This window comes from Scyliorhinus canicula, chromosome 2 (genome assembly GCF_902713615.1).
Source record: "Scyliorhinus canicula chromosome 2, sScyCan1.1, whole genome shotgun sequence".
Lineage (NCBI taxonomy): Eukaryota > Metazoa > Chordata > Chondrichthyes > Carcharhiniformes > Scyliorhinidae > Scyliorhinus > Scyliorhinus canicula.
In genome coordinates this window covers 47,492,227-47,519,724 of record NC_052147.1, presented here as the reverse complement: position 1 = coordinate 47,519,724, position 27,498 = coordinate 47,492,227, and the positions used below count along the sequence as shown (strand labels likewise).

Sequence of the window (27,498 nt, the reverse complement as noted above, 5' to 3'; positions counted from 1 at the left end):
TACCCCCGTACCTGTAGTACAGGAGCCCTGCCGTATTACATCTCATATGTGTAATATATACAATCAGTGGTGACTACCACATTCACCCCCTGTTAAATAAGAGTCCAGCGGGGGTGGTGGAAAACTATTTACATGTAAGTGAGTATTGTTAAGGTGTATGGTTCGGGAAAAGTTCACAAATTTAGCCGGTCGGATGCCTTGATCCTCTGTTGTGAGCGCCGCCATCCCGGTGGCGATGCAGGCGCTGGCTTGATCGCCGGTGACTCCGGGAGCGTGTAGTCCTCATCTTCATCTCCGGGTGGGACCAATGGGAGGACGGATCGTCCTGGAGCGGGGGTTGTGGCGAGGTGCGCTGGGGGGGTGGGGGGGGAGAGAGGATGGGTGGCGCCGGGGCAGTTGGGACCCAGCTGGTGCCAGGTCCCTGAGGGAGACTGTGCCTTGGCGACCATCGGGGTATGCTACGTAGGCGTACTGCGGGTTTGCATGGAGCAGCTGTATCCTCTCGACCAACGGGTCCGCCTTGTGGAGCCGCATGTGTTTGCGGAGAACAGGTCCTGGAGTTGCCAGCCATGTTGGGAGCGAAACCCCCGAGGTGGACTTCCTAGGGAAGGTAAGGAAATGTTCATGGGGGGTTGCATTAGTCGCAGTGCAAAGTAGCGATTGGATGGAGTTTGAAAAGTCCTGCTCGAGGAGAATGGGTAAGTGGTGTTCAAATCAAAGATCAGCCACGGTCTTATTGAATGGTAAAACAGGCTTTAAGGCAGTATGCCTCCCTCCTGCTCCTATTTCTAATGTTCTTATTGATGATGCCTTTAAATAGTGCTGGTGGAATTAAAGTGTGGCCCTTCATGCTGCTTAATGTGCATTTGTTTCTGTGAACCGGAGGTGGGATACCGTGCAGTGCAGGCAGCATCAGCTGGAACCCGAAGCTCCAAAACAGCAGGGCTGGCATCATATCAGCGTGGCATACTGATTGATGGTTTATCTGCCTGCTCTATATACTTCCATAGTATATACAGTGTGGTGAATGAGATTCACACGGCATTATAGTTACCAATGTCACTCTGTTCCAAGTATATACATGTATCAATATTGTAAGTGCAGTTGCACTACCTGACCACCAGGGGAAGTAGCTCTGGGAGTACTCAAGAGTTTGTACTGGGCTCCCCCCTTGGCTCCGCCCAGAACTCCTCCCCCTGGAGCTGCTGTATAAAGATCAGTGCCACATGGTCAGCCGGCCAGTTCACCGAAAGTTCAATGGCTAATAGACTGGCTCTGTTGTAAGTATATTAAAACCGCTATTCTAATCCTACAAGCACGTGTGTATTAAAACCGCTATTCTAATCCTACAAGCATGTGTCCGTAGAATTGATGGTTCCATCATACAGCCATAGTTATCAAACAACAACTGCGGCCTAGCAGGTTCTGGTGTCCGTGAATGCTGTGCAGCATCCAGATTTTACAACTTTCAGCTGATTATGTGCCTTATCAACTTAACAACCAGCTGAACAAATTCATTCCAGGTGTTCTTTAATGGCTGATCAGAATCCTGCATCCAAATCAAATCAGACCTTGAGGAAATTGTACTGCGCAATTTAAAAAAAAATTAGTGTACCCAATTCTTTTTTGCCAATTAAGGGACAATTTAGTGCGGCCAATCCACTGACCCTGCACATCTTTGGATTGTGGGGGTGAGACCCACACAGACACGGGGAGAATGTGCAAACTCCACACCAACAGTGACCCGGATCTGGGATTGAACCTGGGTCCTCAGCTCTGTGAGGCAGCAGTGCTAACCACTGCCCCATCGTGCCGCCCTTGTATTACACAAAATATTACCGACCCTTGGGCTTGGTATAATGCATTCAAATTAATATATTTTTCATAGGAAAAAAGGAATTATGTCAAGGGTTCTAAATTTGCAAAGCAGAAATTGCGTTTTATAGAATACCTGGCTCACAGATTAAATGATTGCTCTCAAAACCCCAAAACAATAAGAAGACAAATAACAATTGTACTCTTTATTGGTGAAGAACTAGAGAATAGCTAGTGATTTGAGTGGTTAAACCTCAGTTACGTCACTGCCTCCAACAGAGAATAATGCAAAAAATTGTTATCAAACATCAAATTGGTTTGTACATACATTCAGAACAAAAAGTGAGATTTTTTTTAATACTGTAGAAGTCATAATAGAACTCAGACTTATGTAATTACAGAGTGCATTTGTGTTTAACATAGAGACATCAAAGTAATGACAGTCGCAATACTTTTTGTTATTTTAAGTACATTAGATGGCTCATTTCATTTTTAGATATATTGTGAATCTATGCAAACATTTTAATTCTGTAAAATACTGGGCAGATAGATGTACATAACGAGGCGACATAATCAAAGACCTCTCCCACCCGGCTTACTCACTCTTCCAACTTCTTGCATCGGGCAGGAGATACAAAAGTATGAGAACAGGCACACACAGATCCAAAAACAGCTTCTTCCCGTTGTTACCAGACACCTTAACGACCCCCTTATGGACCTGATTAATACTACACTCCTATATGTTTCACCCGTTCTGGTGTCTATGTATTTACATTGTATACCTTGTGTTGCCCTATTATGTATTTTCGTTTCCTTTCATGTACTAAATGATCTGCTTGAGCTGCTCGCAGAAAAATACTTTTCACTGTACCTCGGTACACGTGACAATAAACAAATCCAATCCATCCTCTGCACTCCCAGTGTAGGTAACAAGCTGAATAATTTCTGAAGAAAACTAACGTTAAATATAACATTGAAATTGTTTATGACCTTCAGGTGGCAACTAGGTATTAAAATGAAAGAGTTCTGGTGTCAAATATGGTGCCTAATAATTACAAGTTTTATATCGAGTAACCTAGAAGCTACTGCTTGCAATATTAGCAAATGCCTATGTTGATTTGGCCCTCCTCTTCCTTGTATTTTTGGTATCGGCACACATCCATTCAGCCTCTGCTACAATACTGGGCAGTAGAACGTTCTGGTCCTGTCAACAGTAATTTCCAGGTTACAGTTTCCAAAGAATCTTACTGGCTTAAATGTAATAAGGAGACAGTACGTTTGTATGAATATCTATAGCTACCCTTTCTCTTATTCTTATGCTCGGGAGACAGTCTATAACTGTGCTTGTCCGAGTATCCTGTGGCACTACACCTGTGAAAATTAGCATGGAAAATAATCCAAAGAACCTCGCAACTTCATGATTGTGAAAATAGTCAGATACAGATACATTAGTGACCTTTAAGATGTATCTGGATAGGCACATGAACAGACAGGGTATAGAAGGATACAGGTGGTTGGTCTAGATAGGACACGTGATCGGCGCAGACATGGAGGGCCAAAGGGCCTGTTCCTCTGCTGTATTGTTCTTTGTTTTGTTCTTTGAAATGGCCAGGCAAGCTACTCCATTCAACGGCCATTATGGATGAGCAATATATGTTGGTCTCATTAATGATGCCCAATTCCCAAGAACAAATTTAAAAATAAATGTATTGCCTCTATACCATTTTCAGAATGAATTTACTTTCTGTTGAAAATGCTGGCTATACGAAATCGTACCTATTACAGTGTGACCTTCACTCCAGAGCAGAGTCTCATGTTGCTGCAGTCTGTTGTGCTGTTTCACGTCAGCCTGCCTCCTCTGTCTGTTTTCAGGCAAACAGACACCTCCTCCCTCCATCCAACAATATAATTTGGTCATGACCCCCATCGCTGCCACTTAACCTGAATAAATAAAGATGTCACAACAGCAACAGAATCTGAACAAACACTGGACTGTCAATGGACTTATCTTTGTCCACAGCATGACATCGGAATCCTAATGTACAACCTCTAAATCTTGCTGTCCTATGCACTTATTCCCTCTAGAGATCGATTTAGGTTCACATGAACGTTTTGAACACATATTACACCAAGGTCATTCAGTGACAATGCAGTCAGATATCTCTAAAAATGGTTCAAAAAAAAGTTATTTTGGACAAGCTAAGAACATGTTAGATGTTCCATTAAATGCAAGTGGCTGGTTTAGCTCACTGGACTAAATCGCTGGCTTTTAAAGCAGACCAAGCAGGCCAGCAACACGGTTCGATTCCCGTACCAGCCTCCCCGAACAGGCGCTGGAATGTGGCGACTAGGGGCTTTTCACAGTAACTTCATTGAATCCTACTCGTGACAAGCGATTTTCATTTTCAAGTGCTTTCATTCTAATTAGTCAATCGACCACAGTGCGGCTGGTGTGTGGGCCACAGTAGTAGAAATGATCTGATACGTTACCATTTGAATGTGCTACATCTGGCCGTGGCATGCTCAATGTTGACTAAAAAAAAAAATCATTCTTTTGCTGCACAGTTTCCCAATGGCGAGTTGATTTCTAGATCGCTTTAAGAAGGGTCGAATTGGAAAAGAGCTTCCTGTTTACGGAAGAGTCCACGTTGTTCAGAGGAGCGTTGAGAATGTTCAGAATCTTCTTTTCGTCTGATTTTGTCACGTTGACTTTCATGTGCAAGATGGTTCTGATCTGCTCCTTTCTGCAGAGAGAAGGACATTGGATGAGGAGGAGTGATTCAAGAGAATTCTGTTGTAACAGAAACTATGCTTGCACCTACAGAAAAGTGAAGCATGATTATTCTCTCCAGGCATAGTGCTCAGCAGATATCTGTGTGCGAGTGCGAATTGCTGGCTTAGCTAGTAACAATTCTAGAAAGAAATCATCCTATTGTAGTAACAAAATCTTAGTCTGTTATGCCTGATTTCCGCATCAACATAAATCAGAATTCTCAAAATTGTGACATGAGTTCTATGGGGTTTTGTGGCAATGGTGTGTGGCAAGTCTAACTTTACACTTTGGAAATTTCTATATCGGTGGATGATAAGAATCAACAATGTCACCTACTTTTTAGGAACACTGCTGGCTGCAGACTGGGGGCAGAAACTTGAGTTGACCGATACCACATACGATTTGTGCAGCTTTTGCTCTGATGAATGCAATTTATTTAAGGTTATTGAAGTATAGATAATAATTGCCTGTGCAAGTGATTGCAGAAGCTATTTTGGAATTAAAATGATGATACTGCCAGCTTGTATCTTGCCATAGGACTGCCAGTTACATGCTCAACAAGCCTCCAAGGCCACGAGTAATCCATACTTGCAGCATTCATTTTATGTCACCTCCAGGCAGACTCTCTGGCAGAGGCTGCAGAACCTGTTTCAAATATACAAAGTAATCTGACCCGGGAATTGGGCTGGGGTCAGAAAACTACAGTTGTGGTGGATGATACTCAGGAGTTGCGCAAATGTGGGAAGTCCAGGCCCATTTATGGAGGACTTAATAGAGAGTTTGTCTGTAAGATTGTGTGCGAACGTAGCACTCATTCCATCATCACTATTGAGCCTGGAGATTCAGTGCTGAGTGGAATTCAGTGGCCTGCACATTAATGGCAGTACCAGGCAAAGTTTTCATAGAAGCACAGAATTGTCACAGGACAGAAGGAGGCCAATCGGCCCAGCACATCTGTACCAGCTCCCCATAGGAGCATTTTACCATGTCATTCCCTCACCTTCTTGCCATAACCCTACACATTTTTCCTGTTCAGATAGCAATTCAATTCACTCTTGGATGCCTCGATTAAACCTGCCACCACCACACACTCACAGCGAGTGCATCCCACAGTCTAATACTCATTGCGTGAACAGGTTTTCCCCCTTATGCCAATACTACTGGGGCAGCACAATAACAGTGGCTATCATTGTTGTTTCACAGCGCCAGGGTCCCAGGTTCGATTCCCGACTTGGGTCATAGAATCATAGAATTTACAGTGCAGAAGGAGGCCATTCAGCCCATCGAGTCTGCACCGGCTCTTGGAAAGAGCACCCTACCCAAGGTCAACAACTCCACCCTATCCCCATAACCCAGTAACCCCACCCAACACTAAGGGCAATTTTGGACACTAAGGGCAATTTATCATGGCCAATCCACCTAACCTGCACATCTTTGGACTGTGGGAGGAAAGCGGAGCACCCGGAGGAAACCCACGCACACATGGGGAGGATGTGCAGACTCCACACAGACAGTGACCCAAGCCGGAATCGAACCTGGGACCCTGGAGCTGTGAAGCGATTGTGCTATCCACAAGGCTACCGTGTTTGTGGATCACTGTCTGCGGAGTCTGCACGTACTCCCTGTATCTGTGTGGGTTTCCTCTGGTTTCCTCCCACAAGTCCCGAAAGACGTGCTGTTAGGTGAATTGGATATTCTGAATTTTCCCTCTCTGTACCCGAACAGGTGCCAGAATGTGGCGACTAGGGGCTTTTCACAGAAACGTCATTGCGTTGTTAATGTAAGCCTACTTGTGACAATAAAGATTATTATGATTATACCTCTTTTCCCAGTTACCTTATCTGTGCCTTCTTGTTCTTGATCCTACCAGCAATGGGAACATTTTTCCCGATCTACTCTGTCCAAATTTTGAATGCCTCCATCAAATCTCCTCTCAACCTGTCCTGTTGCAAAGAAAACAACCCTTTCTCCAACCTGTCTTTGTAACTGAAGTTCCTCATCCTTGGAACCATCCCTGTGAATCTTTCCTGCACTCTCTCTAATTCCTTCACATCTTTCCTAAAGTGTGGCAGCCAGAACTGGATGCAATATTCCAGTTGAGGCCAAACCTGATGGTCGATAGTCATTTTACACAGCTTCCTTGCTTTATACTCTAATAATAAAAAAGCCCAGGATGCTGTTATGTTTTATCAACCAATTTCTCCTGCCACCTATGATTTATGGACATATAAACCCAGGTTCTTCTGCTCCTGCACCCCCTTTAGAATTGTACCCTTTGTCTTTCCGAGTGTGAAAGGGAAATTCAATTTGTGAAGTTACTCTTGAGAAAGGCGGCATATAGGCTATCTGTAAACCAGAAAGAATAATTTCCTATTGTGCGTCAGCCATTTCCTAGTGATTCCTTTCCATTGCCAGCATACTGCAGCCATTGTAGGGGTTCTCCGGGTGGCATGGTTACATCATCAGTTCACACAGTCAACGCCTCACAAAGTCGCAAACATTTCTTTAAGATCAATTATCATTCGGTTTTGTAATAAAAATGTTTTCCTAGTGTTGGAACCAACAATTCTACGGACATGTGCTTGTAGGATTAGAATAGCGGTTTTAATATACTCACAACAGAGCCAGCCTATTAGCCATTGAACTTTCGGTGAACTGGCCGGCTGACCATGTGGCACTGATCTTTATACAGCAGCTCCAGGGGGAGGAGTCCTGGGCGGAACCAAGGGAGGAGCCTAGTACAAAATCTCGAGTACTCCCAGAGCTACTCCCCCTGGTGGTCAGGTAGTGCAACTGCACTTACAATATTGATACAGATATATACACATTATAATACCGTGTGAATCTCATTCACCACACCTAGGCAGGATTTGAAAGGAGCTGTAAACTGATCATGTTAAGTTCCTGCTTTGCTGCATCTGATTGCTCCATTTCCAATGGGATTGCACATTTTTTCAGAAATATTTGGCAATACCCAGATTTGTTTAGAAGATGCTTTTCTGTTGCAGAATTACTTTCCACACGTATCGTTATTGCATCTTTAACTTTCGTACAAAGATTAACTGAACATTGCGACAAAATGCTGTTTGAATGTGGTTACGAATATAAGTAAAGTCGATGCGGGTCCAGATGACCATAGGCTGCTTTCCCCTTTGAGGGGGAGAGCCGACTGGTGGTGATTCAACCCGAGGATCACCACATCTCAGGCAAAGGGCAAGGTTGAGAAGACATCATGAATAACCTCAGTTGTACAGAATTGAACCCGCGCTGCTGGCCTTGCTCTGCATCATGAACCAGCTGTCCAGCCAACTGAGCGAAACCAACTTGTAATGCAGAACGAGGCCAGCAGCGCAGGTTCGATTCCCGTACTGGCCTCCCCGAACAGGCACCAAAATGTGGCGACTAGGGGCTTTTCACAGTAACTTCACTGAAGCCTATTTGTGACAATAAGCGATTATTATCATTATTATTATTATTAAATGCCAGTGTGTTATAATAAACCAAGTTTTATTTCACCTTCTCGGTACGGACTCACTTGTGGTCTACAAAATACAGCTTTCAAAATATGGAAACATCTTATCAAAATGATCTGTGTAGATTTCAAAATGCAAATACTGCAAAGATTGCTTAAAGATCGTTAAATATCTTCACTACATGCCTGAACAGATGAGAACTGAACTCTTTTAAAAGCGAAAGCCAATTTCTAATGTGTCACCTTCCTTTACTAAATGTCCCAATCAGATGTATTGATATTTTTGTTTGAGACTTTTGTAACTGTTCTTACCCAACGTCAGGGAAATCTTGAAAGAGTGCAGCAACTTCTATTATAATTGCATCAACATCTTTCAGCCTGATGATTTCAGCTATCTCAGGGAGTGCAGACCTGAGATATGTAGCTTCAGATCCCTGGTTAAGTGAGAAACAAAAAGAATCCTTTTGTTAGATATATTAAAAAAGAAATGTTATGAAAGTGGCGGCAGAACAGTAATCAATGTATCTTGGTAATGTGATGAATTGCAACAAGTGATTTATAACCATCATCTGAAATCTCATATATAAAGTAACAACAATCAACTCATCCCTTTGTACTTGTTATTATTAATGATGGTGCATTGCTAGATTAACACGCTAAACCTCTGATGTATTTAATTGGGCGAGAAAGTACAATGTGGGAACCCCACCAGCTGATCAAGTCTGGGATGGGGAGGCTCATGGACAGCTTTCCCAATTGGACACCAATTGACGCCTTAAGTGGGCAATGCATAATGAAGCATACTCAAGTAAATCATACATAATAAGACATGGCTGGGAGCCCAGGCAACCATTAGCGTACAAAAACACCTGTGCTCCAAAGAGAACATTGTTTGATTGACAGATCAAGCTTTCAGATCTCTGCAGTCAATTTCACAATGTTTGTTCACACAGGTTAAGTGGTTTTAATGGTTTGTGGGTTTTGGTATTGATACTTTAAAGGGTCTGAATGATTGTCACTTTTATTAGTTTGTAGTGAAATTACTTTTTGTTGAACATAGGAGAAGTTATGAATTTCTTACAAAGTTTCTTTTTTCCACATCCCACTTTAAAGTATGGGGTTCATTGGTTCCAGACAGTGTATAGTTGATCAATAGGCATGTAAGTGCCAAAGATTGGCAGTGGGCAGGTGGGGCCATATAAAGTGTGTGGAAGGACAGAGCATGGCATGGAGCCATAGGGGCTGGGTGGCAGGGCATAAACTGGAATAGAGGGCTTGAGGGGCTATGAGGGAATATTGGAGCGCATCAGGTGGCGTGGATGGGGCCTGGGGAGAGTTTTGAGGGTGAGGGGTTCAGGTCTTTGTGTTTCTATTTTAACTGGGACACGGTACAAAGGTAGGCCTTTTAAACAACGCATTTCCACACTGAGCAACCCTGAGGGCTGGCTCAAAACTTCTTCATGGGTCAGCTGGCTCTGATTGGGTTTCCTCCGCGTGCTCCGGCTTACTCCCACAGTCCAAAGCTGTGCAGGTTAGGTGGATTGGTCATGTTAAATTGTCCTTGGTGACCAAAAAGGTTAGGTGTGGTTACTGGGTTATGGGGATAGGGTGGAGGTGTGGGCTTAAGTAGGGTGCTCTTTCCAAGGGCTAGTGCAGACTCGATGGGCTGAATGGCCTCCTTCTTTACAGTAAATTCTATGATTCTGACCTGACTCCAGCCCACACCCTGGTGATGCCTTTATGGCGACTTTCTAGCGAGGCGGGCAGACCAAAACTCTAATTTGCGCGGCACCCACCTCAAGGGTGAAATACGACCACCGCCCCACCCCCTCCCCATGTCTTGGATAGGAAATAGCTCTTCTGTGATCAAGAATTTGGCATTTTAGAGTTTCAATTGGGGCAAGGGTGGATGGGTCAGCAGAGGCCTCGCACACCCTGGTGTAAAATTACAGCGAGTTTGGCATGCACTGGGGCCTGGTGGGAAGGCCATATGAAACATATTTTTTGGTCATCCACTCCCTTGCCGACCAACCTGTTGGCAGGAAAATATTTAATCCTGCCCTTGACAGTGAACACAGAAACATGTCAGAAGTTGGCTTGTAAATTTACTGCAAATTATAGCATTTACTGCATTGTTGATATGAACAATGGGCTCGATTCTCCACTTGGCCATGCCGGAAGCGAGATTCATGATCGGGCAGAGAACTGCGCAAAATGGAAAAAAATCTGTTTTGCGGCAGGCACCGATTCTGACACCATGCTCCAGTCCCTGGCTGGCGGTGATATTGAGGTTTGTGCCCCGCGCCGGCAGATCCAATTAAACCATGATTTGCATGGATTTTAACATCGATACCAGCTTGGTCATTACAGGCTCCACGATGCTCTGCCCCCCTTAGACTGAGGTGTCGCGGGCACAAATTAGTGAATGTATTTACAAGCGGGTCTGGGTGCCATGGCTGCGGAGGGGGAGCGGGAGGCTAAAATAATTCTGAAAAAGCCTGAAAGTTGTCAGGCTTGCTTGGGCATCGCTGCCCGGGCTGGGGGAATGACTTGGTGCCCCCTCAGGATCAGGTGGCCTGGGTCAGACTGCCATTGCTGCAGTACGTGGATTTAAATGCGCCTCTTTGATGCTACTTACAGGCCCCTGGCTGTTCACACTGCTGACTGCTCAGTGTGTCCTGGAAATGTTCAGAGAGCCTCTGGTCATCTGGAAGCCCACCCAGGCCACCCCTCTGGACATCCTCATACCCCAGCTGTTTCATGAAGGGCATGGGCATGGCCAAGTTCAATCAGGGGCCTATCAGGTTTTAACACTCCTCAGAAGCGCTGCCCCACTGCAGAGGAAGCTGGAAATCAGCAGAGCTCACCCCAACCAAAGGACACCTGCACCGTGGCCTTTAGAACTCCCCTGGTCCTCTGCCGCTCTCAGGGCAGAGGCCTCACCAGTGATCCCCAAGCCCAAGGGTCACCAGCTGTCTCTTGGTGAGGCTGGCAGCACCGACTGCCTCTGCCACTAACTCACAGACACTGTACAGGACGGCAGGCTTGAGACTGTGGCCCACCCAGGGGAAGAGGGTGTCCCTCCTCTCCGCACTGGCATGGAGCTGTGGGTCCACCTTGGACTCCTGAACTCGGGGGGCAAGTCTTCTGTGAGCCATCTTCATGTCTGCAGTGAGTGTTTGTGGTAAGTGGAGCGCTTAAAAGCAGTTCCAACTATCAGGCTCTTTGCTGCCAATTCCAGCCCCAGTGGTTACAACATCCGCTGGTTACAAAGTCAGAGTGCTAGCTCATTTGCATTTCCTAACTCGCTTACCGAATAGCGCCCCCAATGAAAGTGCGAATTGCATGTCATTCAGTCCCGGCGGGAACACTTAGGCCGAAATTCTCCGTTTGGGAAATTATGGGCGCGATTCTCCCAAAATATTTCTAAGTGAATTTGTGGGGGATTTTTTCAGGGTGTTTCCTGCAGGCTCTGCCATCGAGTTCCCCACTGCTATGCCCCACCATCAATGACACTTTGTCACTTTTTTGGGCCCTGGGGAGTTTCTCGCCTGTTTAGTCCACACTTAGGGTGCGATTCTCCGGCCGCATTACGCTCAACGGAGAGCGCAACACAGCCGCTGAATGCCAGGAGAGGCTTCCCGCGAGACATCGGAACTCTGCCCTAAGTGGGCGGGACTGAATGACGCTTCCGGAAGTATATCGTAAACCTACTTATGACCTACTCGCATGGGATCCACCGACATCCCTCGATTCCTTGGCCTCCCCAGGGAGGCTGCATCGATGTGCCGATCAATGCTGGTCCATACAAATGGGGACCAGGCAGAACGGCACCCTGGGGGTCACCAATCGGACACGCCTGAGTGGTCAGGGTAGGTGCAGGGTGGCTTCCTGGCCCTCCCCCTTGAATGCGGGCAGCTTGGCACTGCCACCCTGGCACATCGGGAACTCCTCTACCAGCGGCAGGAGGCGGAGAATCCATACCTTAGTCTCCCAAACGGAGAATTCCGGCCAATACAACAATATGATACCAGAATGCTTCTGTTAAATACTTTAATGCTATTTTAAGTTGTCTTCAAATAGCAAAGGTTGTCTTTCTCAAATCTTCAGTGGGTAGCTGTGTAGTGAACATTCCAACAGCGGAAATCCAGAGCAAAACAGGCCATTTGGCTCAGAAAGCCAATTCCATTCTGACGCCTCTTGAATTGATGTGTATCCAGACTGTTTAGATTTTCCCTTGTCAAGTGGCTCCGCTTATCTGGATCTAACTTTTAAAAATGTATTTTTTCATGAGGATGTGAGTATTGGTGGCAAGGCCATCAAGAATTGCCCATCTTTAATTGTCCCTGAGAAGGTGCTGGTGAGCTGTCATCTTGAACCAATGCAGTCCATGTGGTTTGGATACTCATGGTGCTGTTATGTAGGGGGTTCCAGCCTTTTGACACAGTAACACTGAAGAAACAGTGAAATAGTTCCAAGTCGGGATGGTGTGAGACTTGGAGGGGAATTTGCAGGCAGTGGTTCTATGCATCTGTTGCCCTTGCCCTTCTCGGGGTAAAGGGGTTGCACGGTGGCACAGTGGTTAGCACTGCCGCCTCAATGTCAGGGGCCCAGGTTCAATTCCGACCTCGGTTGACTGTCGGTGTTGAGTTTGTACGTTCTCCTCTTGTCTGGGTGGGTTTCCTCCGGTTGGCTCCCACAACCCAAAGGTGTGCAAGTTAGGTGGATTGGCTGTGTTGAATTGCCCCGTAGGGTGGGGTTGCAGGAATAGGGCGGGGGGATTGGGCCTAGGTAGGGTGGTCTTTTGAAGGGTCGGTGCAGACTCGATGGGCCGAATAGCCTCCTGCACTGTAGAGATTCTATGATTTGCAAGGTGCTTGCGAAGAAGCCTTGGCAAGTTGCTGCAGTGCATCTTGAAAGACACTGCTGTCACTTTGCATCGGTGGTGGAGGAAGTACCATGTATATGTCTATCTTTTTTATGTATTACTATTATTAATTATTATTGCACTATATTGTTTCTTATCTTTTTCCATAGCGGACCCAAATATTATGATGCTGTGACCACAGTTGCCTAAGGATTCCATTTTGACACTTCTCTTATTTTTTCCAATTAAGGGGCAATTAGTGTGGCCAATTCACCGACTCTGCACATCTTTGGGCTGTGGTGGTGAAACCCACTCAGACACAGGGAGAATGTGCAAACTCCACACGGACAGTGACCCAGGGGTGGGATCGAACCTGGGACCTCAGTGCCGAGAGGCAGCAGTGCTAACCACTGCGCCACCATGCTGCCTCCCATTTTGACACTTGATACATTTTTTTACCCACCTCATTCCTCAGGATCACCTTCCTTGTTGAGTTGGAAACATTCTGATCAAGAACATTCTCCTGAAAACATTTCAACAACATGTCCCCTTCCCTGACCTTTACACTATTACTACCCCAATTTGTATTAGGATAATTAAAGAGCCCATTATCACTACCCTGTTGTTTGTACTTCACAATAGTTTCCCTGCAAATTTACTGCTCTCTATCTTTCCCACTATATAAGGTGGTCTGCAGAATACACCAGTCTCAGTATGGTACTTCTATTGTTTCTTAACTCTATCCAAATGAATTATCTCATTAAAGCAGCAACATGGTAGCACAATGGTTAGCACAGTTGCTTCACAGCTCCAGAGTCCCTGGTTCGATTCCCGGCTGGGTCACTGTCTGTACGGAGGCGGCACGTTCTCCCCATGTGTACGTGGGTTTCCTCCGGGTGCTCCGGTTTCCTCCCACAGTCCAAAGATGTGCGGGTTAGGTGGATTGGTCATGCTAAATTGCCCATTAGTGTCCAAAAAGGGGGGGTAGGGTGGAGGTGTGGGCTTGGGTAGGGTGCTCTTTTCTAGGGCCGGTGCGGACTCATTGGGCCGAATGGCCTCCTTCAGCACTGTAACTTCTATGATTCTATGAGCCCTCTGGGACGTACTCTTCCCCCAACCCCCCCCCCCCCCCCCCCCCCAGCACTGTAATTGTCTCTTTGATCAACACTATCACCTCTCCTTCTTTCTTTCCTTCCCTATCTTTCCTGAATAACTTGTATCCATGAACCTTCAGTCCTTTTTTAAGCCTGAACTCCATTATCGCCGCAACATCGTACTAGCCTATACTTGTCTGTGGCTGCAGCTTACCAGCTTTATTTGCTGAGCTTTGTGTGTTTCCATAGATGCCCTGTAAAACCTAATTTAGACCCATCACATCACTATTTTGTACTCGAGTGCTGTCTGTCTCTCGCAATCCTTTGTGCAACTTGTTCCTCCTTTCCGATATCACGTCCCGGGTCCCCATCATTGTCAGAACTCATTTGGTGTACTTACAAAGCAACAAAATAATGCCCACAACTGGTCAGCTTCACACTGTATCTGGTCTGCCACTTGTTTCTGTTGATTTTCTGTTTTGCAATTCAGCCTTCTCTTCATAATTCTTAGGATATATTCCGTAATGAGCTGCTTGTGGATTTCTTTCAATAGGTCCTGTTTTAAATAAAAAACAAGAAGAAAAGCTGCAGTCGGGTGTGGATACAGAACATTTTTTATTCCTCTAAAAGAAAACATGTTCAGGCACGGCAGAATCCTTTTTTTTTAAAATGAAAGGACGTTCCGTTTCCAAGTAAAATGTTTATCGAAGAACTTTACTCAGAAGCGGAGGCTCCCCTCCAGCCCGCTGTTTCCTACAGTTTCTCTCCTGAAGGTTTGTTTTCATTCTGGCCACTTTCCACCAGCTGCCCGTGCTCTTTATGGATTGAACTTTCCCCTCGGTAGAAGATAATTAGTAGGAGGAAACAGTTTTGGGCCCTGACCCCGTTCGTTGTCATAGGCCATTCAATGGCATAGTTCCTCCCGGTTCGCTGTCCAGCTTGGGACCCCGGCTTGGAGATGTCGGAGAGTCAGTCAGAGGGTCAAAGTAAAGGGTGGTTGGCAGCCCTACTGTGAGTGCTGCTGAGGTGAATGGAGAGGGAGAGAGCAGAATCAGATAGAGGTTGGCAGCCCTACTGTGAGTGCTGCTGAGGTGAATGGAGAGGGAGAGAGCAGAATCAGATAGAGGTTTGACATTGCTGAAGGTGCTGATTTTTATTCCCTTATTTCTCCTTTCTTTTATTTTGCTGTCGCACTTTTGATCAATGGCTGACTTTTTTTTTTAAACATTATTTTTATTCTCCTTCTTTTCACATTTTTCCCCAAATTTACACCCACCAACAATAAACAATAATCAGTAACAAATATGTCAATCCCCATATCAATAACAATGATCCCATCCTCCATTCAAACCCCAAACATTAAATGAAAAAAAAAATGAAAATCGCTTATTGTCACGAGTAGGCTTCAATGAAGTTACTGTGATGTGAACCCGCATGTTCCCACAAACAAATGACAAAAAGGAATTAGGGATCACCTATAGTCACCATGAACACACACAGCCCCCCTCCCCCCAACCCTCCCACCCACACGCCCCAACTAATGTTCAACGTTATCCAGTTCTTGAAAGTGCATAATGAATAATGCCCATGCTCCATCCTTCCCCTCAGTTCAAACTTCACCTTCTCAAGAGTCAAGAATTCCAACAGATGCCCCCCGCCACACCAGGGCACAGGGTGGAGAGGTTTCTCTCCATCCCATCAGGATCCGCCTTCGGGCGATCAACGAGGCGAAGGCTACAATATCTGCCTCCGCACCCGTTTCCAACCCTGGCTGGTCCGACACCCCGAATATGGCCTCCCGAGGGCCCGGGTCCAGTTTCACGTGCACCACCTTGGAAATTACCCTAAAAACCTCCTTCCAGTAATCCTCTAGCTTTGGACAGGACCAAAACATATGAACGTGATTAGCAGGGGCCCCCCCCCGCAATGTTCACACACATCTTCTACTCCTTCAAAGAATCGGCTCATCCTCGCCCTCGTGAGGTGTGCTCTGTATACCGCCTTCAGCTGTATCTGCCCCAACCTTGCGCACGAGGTGGAGGCATTCACTCTCCGGAGCACCTCACACCAGAACCCCTCCTCCATATCCTCTCCTAACTCTTCCTCCCACTTTGCTTTGATCTCTTTCAGTGGTGCCTTCTCCTCTTCCAAAATAGCTCCGTATACTGCTGACACTAACCCCTTCTCCAGTCCCCCTGTCGTCAGCACCTCCTCCAGCAATTTGGAGGCCAGCTTCACCGGGAAGCTATGTATCTTGTTTCTGGCAAAATCTCAAACCTGCATGTGTTTAAACATTTCCCCCTGCTCCAGCCCATACTTCGCTTCCAGCTCCTTCAATCCTGGAAACCGACCCCTATGAAACAAATCTTTTAGCGTCTTAATCCCCTTCTCCTCCCATATCCGAAAATTTCCATCCCACCTCCCTGGCTCAAATCTGTGGTTCCCCCGAATCGGCATTTCCCTTGACCCTGCTCCAACCCGAAGTGTTGGCGAAACTGCCTCCAAATTCTCAATGAAGCTATTATTACCGGACTCCCTGGGTATTTCCCCGGAGCTATCGGTAGCGGTGCTGTTGCTAGTGATTTCATTTCTCATAGAATTTACAGTGCAGAAGGAGGCCATTCGGCTCATCGAGTCTGCACCGGCTCTTGGAAAGAGCACCCTACCCAAGGTCCACACCTCCACCCTATCCCCATAACTCAGTAACCCCACCCTGCACTAAGGGCAAATTTGGACACTAAGGGCAATTTATCATGGCCAGTCCACCCAACCTGCACATCTTTTGACTGTGGGAGGAAACCGGGAAGCGAACCTGCGACCCTGGAGCTGTGAAGCAATTGTGCTAACCACAATGCTACCGTGCTGCCCACCCCTGCACAAACTCTCCTCCATTCTGACCCACTGGGAATCAACCCCTCTTACCCAGCTCCGCACCTTCTGCACATTCGCTGCCCAGTAGTAATACATCAGGTTCGGGAGACCCAAACCCCCTGCCTGCCTTTCCCCCTGTAGTAGCACCTTTCTCACTCTGGCCACCTTCCCTTCCCATATGAACGAGGTAATTCTTCCCTCAATCTCTCTGAAAAAAGCCTTTGGCAGGAAAATCGGTAGGCATTGAAAAATAAACAGAAATCGTGGCAACAGGTTCATTTTAACCGCCTGTACCCGACCCGCCAGTGACAGAGGGAGACCATCCCACCTTCCCAGATCAGCTTTCACTCTCCTCACCAAACTAGTGATGTTGTACTTGCGAAGCCGCCCCCATTCCCGGGCAACCTGCACCCCCAGATACCTAAAGTGAGTCCCTGCCCTACGGAATGGCAAACCCCTACCCCTGCCCCCACCCCCAGCCAAGACACCACAAAATACTCACTCTTGTCTAGATTTAGTGTGTCCCCCGAGAAAGACCCAAACACTTGAAGCAGCTCCAATATTCCCCCTATCGACACACTCGGTTCTGGCACGTACAACAGCAAGTCATCAGCATTTAAGGACACCCTATGCTCTATCCCCGCCCCGCACTATTCCTTTCCATACCCCCGAACTTCTTAATGCGATGGCCAATGGCTAAATCGCGAGTGCAAACAACAGGGGGGACATAGGGCATTCATGGTGGAGAGAAAAGTATCTCGAGCTGATGATGTTTGTGAGGACACTCGTCCTCGGCTCCTTACACAGTAGCTTTACCCAGTTCACAAATCTTGGTCTGATCCCAAACCGTTCCAGATCTGCCATCAAGTATCCCCATTCTACCCGGTCAAACGCCTTCTCAGAGTCCAATGCCACAACCACCTCTCTTTCCTTCCCCTCTGCCGATGCCATAACATAGCGACGTTCAATACCCTTCTAACATTTGAAAAGAGCTAGCTCCCTCTCACGAACCCCGTCTGAGCCTCACCTATCACCTTCGGGAGGCACTCCTCCAGCCTACCCGCCAGTACCTTCGCCAATACTTTTGCGTCCACATTCAGAAGCGATATGGGCCTATACGACCCACACTCCGTTAGATCCTTATTTTTTAGCAACAGTGAAATCGATGCCTGCCCCAAAGTTTGAGGCAACACCCCCTTCCCTATCACCTCTTCAAACATCCCCACCATCAGGGGTGCCAACTTATCCTTGAATTTTTAATAATATTGTACCAGAAACCCATCCGGCCCTGCCACCTTCCCCGACTGCATCCTCCCCATCGCATCTTTTATCTCCTGCTCCACTATCACTCCTTCTAATGTAGCCCTGTCCCCCTCCCCTAGCCTCGAGTACTCCAACCCATCTAGAAATTCCTGCATCTCATGGTCTCCCCCAGGTGGCTCTGACCTGTACAACCTCTCATAAAATTCCTCAAAAACCTTGTTAATCAGAATGGGAGCCACCACCAACTTCCCTGCCCTATCCCTCACCTAAACCATTTCCCTTACCACTGCCTCCCTCTGGACATGACCGGCTAATATCTCCATGTTTGTAAACTGCACCCCTTGCTCGTCTCAGTTGGCGCACCGCCTTCCTGGTAGATAGTCGGTCAAAGTTCGCCTGTAGTTCCTTCCTCTTTTCCAGCTTCGCTGGATCCCCATATTTTGCATAACTCCTATCTACCTCTAACATCTCATCTATTACCCTCTGCCACTCCAACCTCTCCTCTTTGTCCACCCGGGCCTTAAACGAAATCACCTCACCCCTCACCACCTCCTTTAGAGCCTCCCAGACAACTGCCTTCGACACCTCACCCATATAGTTGAAACCTACATATTCCTCAATTAGCTTTTAAATTTTGTCACAGAACACTTGGTCCCCCAAAAGTCCCACATTAATTTCCACCCCGGTCTCTGCGTTACCCCCTTCTTATCCACCATCATCATAGCCCTGCCCCATGAGCCTGACCCACCCCTATCCATTATTAACATCGAATCCCCCCCCCGCTCGCCTCGTAGGCAAATCAAAACCTGCTAACCAGGTTCCAATGTCCGCAGCCCTCCTCTCACCTCACCTCCGTTCACTAGCCGACTTTAGTTAGCTCGCGCGGGTGGCTCCCCCCGCCAAGGTATACCGTCCCCTCCCACCCAGTCCCAGAGAAAGAAAAAACAAAAACAACAATCCAACCCATACAATTCACTAAAATAAGATATAACCGTCGCAACACAGAACGCCAATCAACCCAACCATTAACTTGAATTCTGTAACAATGTGAAGAGAAGTAAATCACAATACACGTCAGTAAAAAGAAAGTTATAGCATTTATACATTTTCCAGCTCCCAATTACAGTCCACAGTCTCTCTCCCAGCTCCGCTCCTCACGTCTGTCCCAAACCTTCTGCCCTCACGAACACCTCAGCTGCCTCCACTGTCTCGATATAAAAGTCTTTGGCATCAGACGTCACCCTTAGCTTCGCCGGGTATATCATACCAAATCGCACCCCCTTTTTGTACAGTGCCTCCTTCACTCGCCCGAATGACGATCGTCTTTTTGCCAACTCCACCGTCACGTCCTGGTAGATCCAAACTCCAGCAAACTTCAGCACCATCCCACTGCACCTCGCGCTTCTGCTTCGTCCAGCGTAACACCTTCTCCTTCATGCAGTACTTATGGAAGCAGATAATTCCTGCTCTTGGCGGCTCATTCGCTTTGGGCTTCGGCCTTAATGACCGATGAGCTCGGTCCAGCTTGTACCAGGAGGAGTTCTCACCCTCCCCCATCAACTCCGCCAACTTCCTAGCGAAGTATTCTGTTGGCCTTGGGCCCTCTGTCCCTTCGGGCAAGCCCACAATTCTCAGATTGTGCCGCCTCGAGCGGTTCTCCAAGTCCTCGAGTTTTGCTTGGAGTCCTCTGTTGACCTCCACCACCCTCTGCAGCTCGTCCCCCATCGAGGTGAACTGGTTGCTGTGCTGCGACACGGCCTCCTCCACTTCCATCATCTTCTCGCCCTGCTCTCTCACCTCGGCCAATGTCTTTGCCACAGCTACCCTCACCGGGGTGATTGCCTCCTCCACCAATTACTTCAATGCGACCTCCATCTTCTTCCTCAAAGCCTCCATGTGCCTTGCAAACTGCTTTTCTAGCTCCACCGCCATCACCTCAGTCATCTTCTCCACCGTAAGTAGTGCGACCACATCATGCGGTTCGGCATCCGCCATCTTGTCAGCACTTTTGCTCGTCCTCTCATTCAACGGCGAGCCGCGCTTCCTCCCTTCCTCGACGCTGCTTTTCACATCCTTTAACGACTGATTATTTTTCCTTTTTTTTCACCCTTGTTTCCTTCTTCAATCTTTTTTTTCACCAAGTTTCTTTAAAACTTCTTTCTCTTCTTTTTTTTATTCCTCCAGAATTTCCCTGGGACTGGACTTCAGCCTTATTCCCACATTCTAGGCAGGAGCCACCCGATGTGGGACATCTCACTAACATCGCGCCCTGGCTTCGGGCCTGTCGCCTCGACCTCCATTTGGCTCCACCCCCGCTGCTCCGACCTCCGCTGGGCCCGACGCCTCAGCACCAGCCGCCCAACACCCTGGCGGGATTCCTCACCGGTTTTCGAACCTGCGTTGCTTGATGCACGGTATGGCCCCAAATGCCGACAATAATTGGGGGGGGGGGGGGGGGAGAAGAGCGAAGAATTGGGGATGCGGCCGACCCGCTCGCAAATGCCACCGGACTGATCGATGGTTGATTGATGGTCATCTCGCTTTAAGGTAAGCAGCCTGTAAGAAACCTGTACCTTTCATTCAAAAAGAAGAATCTGGAAGGTTGTGCTCATTTAAACTGGTGGTTGCAAACTGGCCGGCATCAGTGAGGACTCGGTTTAATTGACTGGCTGGTGGCCAATGAATTGGCCCAAAAGATTGTGTTCTGTCCAGTAACAGGTGGTGATTGGATCTGATCCCTTTGGTATGTTTTTCACAGTCCCAAGGGCTTGCGTTTGGTTTCAGCTTTGATTCTGGCAGCCTGGTGAAGAGACCCAACTAACTCTCTCCAAAAAGATTCAGCTAATTCTCTCCAGAAGGCCATAGGGGGAGCCGACTCCACCTCCAGTAAGCCTCTGGGTAATATTCCCTTGGGACTGCAGAGGCCTGAAGTCAAACCAGGAGCAGAAACCAAAGTTTGATGTGAAATAAAGTTTGTCCTCTGAAAGATAGAGACCTAAATGCGAACCTCGAGCTGAAGGCCCAGTTTTATGAGAGATTGGGGGCCTCACGGTAGCATGGTGGTTAGCATCAATGCTTCACAGCTCCAGGGTCCCAGGTTCGATTCCCGGCTGGGTCACTGTCTGTGTGGAGTCTGCACGTCCTCCCCGTGTGTGCGGGGGTTTCCTCCGGGTGCTCCGGTTTCCTCCCACAGTCCAAAGATGTGCGGGTTAGGTGGATTGGCCATGCTAAATTGCCCGTAGTGTAAGGTTAATGGGGGGATTGTTGGGTTACGGGTATATGGGTTACGTGGGTTTAAGTGGGGTGATCATTGTTCGGCACAACATCGAGGGCCGAAGGGCCTGTTCTGTGCTGTACTGTTCTATGTTCTATGTTCTATAAGGGGCGTGATTCTCCGTTGGCCGATGCCGGAATCGGGAAAAGCGGTTGGACGGAGAATCGTTTCCGGCGCCAAAATCATGGTAGGCGCCGATTTGACCCCGAATTGCGATTCTCCGTCACCTCGAAAATGGGGTCAATGCGATTCACTCTGCACGTACAGTAGTCACCGTTTGCATATCGTGAGCAGGCCCGACCTGGTATTTCCGGGGCCTCCGCGATTCTCTGCCTCTGATGGGCCAAGTTCCTGATGGCGTGATTCACTTTTGCTTTTAAAAATCATTGGCGTGGCGGCTGCTGAGGGCGAGAGAGGGGGTACGGAAGGTGTCCAACATGGCCATAGTATGCTGACAGTTGTGCCACTGGCTGGGTGGTTTCTGCCAGGGCTGTGGGGAGAAGTGTTGGGTGGGCTGCGGGGTCATAGTGCGCAGGCACGGAGCACCAATGCCGCAGCCGGCAAGGTAGCCATGCAGCTGCGCACATTGCTAACAGCCCACTTTGAATCTTGCACCATGGGTCGTATAGGTGTCCCCTCAGGGCTGGCTGCCCTCTGGCCCCAGATGGACCATCAGCTGTATGGGCATGCTCCAGCACAACCAGTGACATCTTTTTGGCTGTGATGGTGTGTGGGGAGTGTAATGTGTTTATGCGGCTGCAGCTTGTCAGCCTCCCGAGTGTCAATCACCAGACCGAGCCAATCAGGCATCGTTTTTCATTGGAATCGATTGTGTTACACACGGTGCCGGTACTAGCCCCTCAATGGTAGCGGAATCGGTCCAGGTGTGGCGCCAATTTCTCTGTTGTGAATGTCCACGTATTCTCCGTTGGCGTCAACACTGAGTCTCAGAAATGGAGAATCAAGGCCTAAGGTGTCTCTCCAGAAAACCTGCTGCCCATGAATATGGCATTTCCCAAACTACAGGGACTCTGAATGAATGAATCTACAAAGGAGACCATTACCGGCTGTAAACCAGAGACTTTAATCAGCAAGTTTGCTGTTAAGAAAGTGTGCTAAAGAACCACTATCTGATGCAAAGACTCATCTTTTGACCTTCACCCGCATTATTTTTTTACTCCTTTCGTACCATCTGTGTTTGTCAGTCTTGTGTGTAGGTAGTGGGTGGGGAGGTTAAAGTATGTAGTAGGTATTAGCTTGTCATTAACCAGTTGTATTTATTGCATTTTTCATGATCGTCCTTGTTATAAATAAACAGTAATCGTGTTTAAACGTTCAAACCTGGTGACTGTAGTTATTGGGCAGCTAAGACTTTGGGTATTTTTATTAGAATTATTGGTTCATTCACTTGTTGTGACTCCAGGGCACGTGGGGCTGGAAGTGACTGTGCACTAGCCCAAGGTGTCGGAACAATGGGACTGGCTATTAATTCTTGACAGCCAGTACTATCCAGTCACACTGTCTGCAGGTGAAACACATATAATTTTATGCCTATGCAGGCAGATGTCCTGAGGCTTGCTAATTCGGTCCAAGCTTCAAAGTAAACACTGCATAATGCATCGCAGGGTTCTCTGAACTCCCAATGTACTCTGACCTTCTGTGAAGGTACTCTGACCTTTCCTTGTGAACGAAAAAGGAGTGGCAAGGAGGCACAGTGGTTAGCACTACTGTTTCACAGCGCCAGGGACTTGGTTCAATTCCGGCCTTGTGTGGACACCTCTGGTCATCCGGCTTCCTCCTGCAGTCCAAGCATGTGCAGGTTAAGTGGATTGGCCATGATAAATTTCCCCTTAAAGTGTCCAAAGATGGGTAGGTTGGGTGGGGTTATGGGGATGAAGTGGGGCAGTGGGCCTTGGTGATGTGCTCCTTCAGAGGGTCGGTGCAGACCCGATGGACTGAATGGCTTCCTTCTGCACTGTAGGGATTCTATAAGTCTATGAGTAGAAAAACAGCAGACAAGGCGCGTTCTCCTGTGTGCTCTATTCTGCCTCAACAATTCCCCGCTAATTGACTCAATACTTACTTGGCTTCCTGTCGTTGCTGAGCGAGCTACTGTCAAATCCTTGCAGCTACCTCTGGAAAGATCATAAGGAGGCGTCAGCCTGTCAGGAAACCACCCCCCCACGCCCCCTCCATGTCCCCATGAGTGGTGCAATTTTGATATCTGAGGTTCGGCACTGACTGCGAACCTTTGCAATCACACTTGATTCCGCCCACACCCATGCATGATTCCAGCACGGGTCCCTGGGCAGAGGTCACTGGACATTTGGAAAAAGCTGACCACCATGATGTGTTTTCCCTCCGAGCCCCAACCCTGTCGAGTCTGTGACATACCTGATACTGTGGTGGTTTCAATTTCTTGAGCTCTGTGAGGTGCTCCTCTGTTATTTCAAATATTTTGTCTATGGGCTCCGGGCAGTCCAGCCACTTTGCTGTCACCAGCATTTTGCAATGCGGCTAAGGAAGAATGTAAAGGACTTCATTTATAATAACTCGAATTATGCAAACAGAAAATTAATAATTGTTCCTTTCAAAACCTGACCCTGAACAAAAGTCAACAATTTGTTAAGCCAGATATTTCCAAATTTTATCAAATATTTTCTAATGGAGATTTGCACATTGTCAAGAGCAATGTAAGTTCAACAATTGTTTAAATAATGCGAGTAAAAGCAGTGGAAAATGGAAGGGGTTAAACACAGTGCACTGAAGTGTTTATATACCATATACTAAATAAGATGAAGAACCTTACTCAACATTTCTCAATTTTATGGGAACTTCTTCTCAAAATTCATGTTTTGCATACATGTGCTCACATCATACCTTTAATTTACAAAACAAGATCTTTATCAAGGTGTCCTTTCTCCTCTTTTCCACTTCATTCAGAATTGAAAGGATGTTATCTTTCAGCGCAACATTTGTGATTTTCTCATTTTTATTGAGGTAATCCCTATAAGCAGAATGAAAAATTCAGAAATTAAACCGGTTTAAACACAAAAGAGCCTTGAGAAAGTCACCTGCAAGGGTGAATCTATTGAATATTTGCTGCCTTGTTGGCAGCAGACCCTGGGTATATCCTGGAAGGTGGTAGGGTGGGAAGTGGAGTGGGAAGGTGACTGGGTGCGCTGGCGAAAGAGCATGGGAGAAGGGTCAGTCGTGGGACATCAGCAGACCTCAGCAGTGCTGTAGAACTGCGCCACTCCTGCTTGTCCTGGCTCCATAGGAAGGTGAGTCAAATTTTCTTCGCTTGTTAGCATTGAATATATTTCTATAGGGGCTGGTTTAGCTCACTGGGCTAAATTGCTGGCTTTTAAAGCAGACCAAGCAGGCCAGCAGCACAGTTCGATTCCCGTACCAGCCTCCCCGGACAGGCGCCGGAATGTGGCGACTAGGGGCTTTTCACAGTAACTTCATTGAAGCCTACTCGTGACAATAAGCGATTTTCATTTCATTTCAATATATTTCTTGGGGCACCAGATACAGCCCTGTGAAACTGGTGATTTTGTTTTTGTTTTCATCCTGGTAATGGGTGCATCGAGGATTATCTATCCCTTGTGTCAATTTCACCACTTAAGTGTGGTCTATTTATGGTCGTAAAGATATTTTTACATAACGTTTTATTGATCTAAAAATTAATCTGAGAAATCTAACCTTTGTAAGGGGCAATGAAAGGAGACAACACGGAGTTGTAGAGAAAAGCAAAACTTATTTTTATTTAACATGTTAACCACATACACAGCTCCAGTAGCTCCCAACTGGGTCGTCGCTAGCCGATGCCTGACTGGCCGACTCTATTTATACAAAAGCACGTTGACTTAGTTAAGGGTGCTCTACCCACTTATCGGGGACGGGGGGGGGGGGTGGAGCTCGTATTCTGCAAACCCCACGGGATAGTAAATCACCCCTACCCAGTCAGACCCGTGTGGAATATAACATAAACTAAATACTAATTATTGTCCAAACCAAAATATTTTAAATTATTTTTCAGAAACTCCGTTCACACGTCTATACAACTTCATTTATGCTTAGCATTGCATGATGCTAGACTCAGTTTACCAAAGGTACCTGATAGTTTCACAGCTGTTGATAATTGCGATGACAACGGGAATGAAATTTGGGTGGTTAAAATGCCTCTTTTCAAAAAGCTCTGCAGAACTCTGGAAGCTGAAAGATATTTTACATTGTATTCATTATTTGTGCCACAAGAGCGATAAACAAAATATCAACATATTTGTATCACTATATGAAGTGCAGTGGTATTTCAGAATAATTCCAATTTATCAATTAGATCACTGATTTGTGTCTCAGCTTTCTCTGTTTATTAATATTATTGAATATAGAAGTTTGGAGGCAGCATGACTGAGGTTTCAAAATATTATAAAAATTGAATAGATAGAAATACACTATTTGCTTTGATGGGAAATCAGGAACAAAGGGGCATAATCGTAAAATCATCGAAACGTCACTTATGAGTGAAATCAGAATGTAGTTTTTTTTTTACACAAGGGGTCATGGAAATCAAAAGACTTGGACCCTGTGTCAATTGAAATTTTAAAGATTAAGATTGAAAGATTTGTTAAGGTACGGATAGCAAAGGATATGGAGAATGGAAGGTGAATGGACTTGATGGATAGATCAATCATGCTCTGGTTAAATGCTGGAAAATGGACTTCCGGTAGCAGCCATGACCAGCTAGGTCGCATACACGGCAGCTCCCGCCAGGATTGGGAATTCGGGCCGTTAAACGGGGCGGCGGCGGCACTTGAAGGGCGGGTAGCGGCATGGGAACGGACGCTGGAGAGGTTCCCCCTGATGCTGTATGGAGGGAACCAGGAGCGGGGCAGTAAAACAAACAGTTGCAGGGAGGAAGAAAGAGCGAGTCCGGGAGGACAAAATGGCAGAATGGGCCCAGTAGGCCAGAGTGCAGCAGGACTTCTTGAGGAGCTGTTTTGCGGAACTAAAATCGGAGATGCTGGCCCCTATGAAGGCCTCCATGGAAAAGATGGTGGAAGTCCAGAAGGCACAGGAGAAGGGCAGCACGGTAGCATTGTGGATAGCACTGTTGCTTCACAACTTCAGGGTCCCAAGTTCAATTCCAGCTTGGGTCACTGACTGTGCAGAGTACTGCACATCCTCCCCGTGTGTGCGTGGGTTTCCTCCGGGTGCTCCGGTTTCCTCCCACAGTCCAAAGATGTGCAGGTTAGGTGGATTGGCCATGATAAATTGCCCTTAGTGTCCAAAATTGCCCTTAGTGTTGGGTGGGGTTACTGGGTTATGGGGATAGGGTGGAGGTGCTGACCTTGGGTAGGGTGCTCTTTCCAAGAGCCGGGTGCAGACTCGATGGGCCGAATGGCCTCCTTCTGCACTGTAAATTCTATGATAATGATAACGAGGTGGAGAGGAAGGTATCGAGAATGAGGACGAGATCCTGGGCCTGGCAGTCAGGGTGGAGGCGCATAAGGCCCTACACAAGAGATGACAGGAGGGGCTGGAAGACCTCAAATACTGGTCTCGGAGTCACAACCTGCGGATCCTGGGCCTCCCTGAAGGTGCGGACACGACTACGTATGTGACTGCAATGCTGGGGACGCTGATGGGCACGGTGGCCCTTGGAACTGGACGGGGCGCATAGAGTCCTCGCGAGGAAACCGAGGGCGAACGAACCACCGAGGGCGATGGTTATAAAGTTCCACCGCTTTACAGACAGGGAGTGTGTCCGGTGTTGGGCAAGGAAGGAGCGGAGCAGTAAATGGGAGAATGGAGAGATTCGCATAGACCAGGGCTTGGGAGCTGAACTGGCGAGGAGGCATGCGGGTTTCAACTGGGCTAAGGCAGTCCTCCACAGCAAAGGGGTGAAGTTCGGGCTCCTGCACCCGGCGAAACTTTGGGTAACGTACAAGGACAGGCACCATTATTTTGATACGCCGGATGAGGCGTGGACATTCATTAAGCACGAAAAGCTGGACTTCAACTAAGGGGCAGCTGCACGTGGGTGAAACATGCAGGCGGAGA

At 47.2% G+C, this 27,498-nt stretch overlaps 1 protein-coding gene across 4 annotated transcripts in view; it reads right to left on the bottom strand.

Annotated features, from left to right (window-relative positions):
- Positions 1 to 2,006: 2,006 nt before the first annotated feature.
- Positions 2,007 to 27,498, bottom strand: part of LOC119953300 (tumor necrosis factor alpha-induced protein 2-like) — a 51,145-nt gene continuing 25,653 nt past the window's right edge. For all 4 annotated transcript variants that reach the window (XM_038777439.1, XM_038777431.1, XM_038777449.1 and 1 more), the window contains exons 8-13: positions 25,552 to 25,650; positions 24,310 to 24,436; positions 23,824 to 23,946; positions 14,422 to 14,577; positions 8,373 to 8,494; positions 2,007 to 4,559 (exon numbers count right to left, since the gene is read on the bottom strand). In XM_038777439.1, the coding sequence (XP_038633367.1) occupies positions 4,403 to 4,559; positions 8,373 to 8,494; positions 14,422 to 14,577; positions 23,824 to 23,946; positions 24,310 to 24,436; positions 25,552 to 25,650 (784 nt within the window). In that variant the 3' untranslated portion in view covers positions 2,007 to 4,402. The remainder of the gene's footprint in view (positions 4,560 to 8,372; positions 8,495 to 14,421; positions 14,578 to 23,823; positions 23,947 to 24,309; positions 24,437 to 25,551; positions 25,651 to 27,498) is intronic.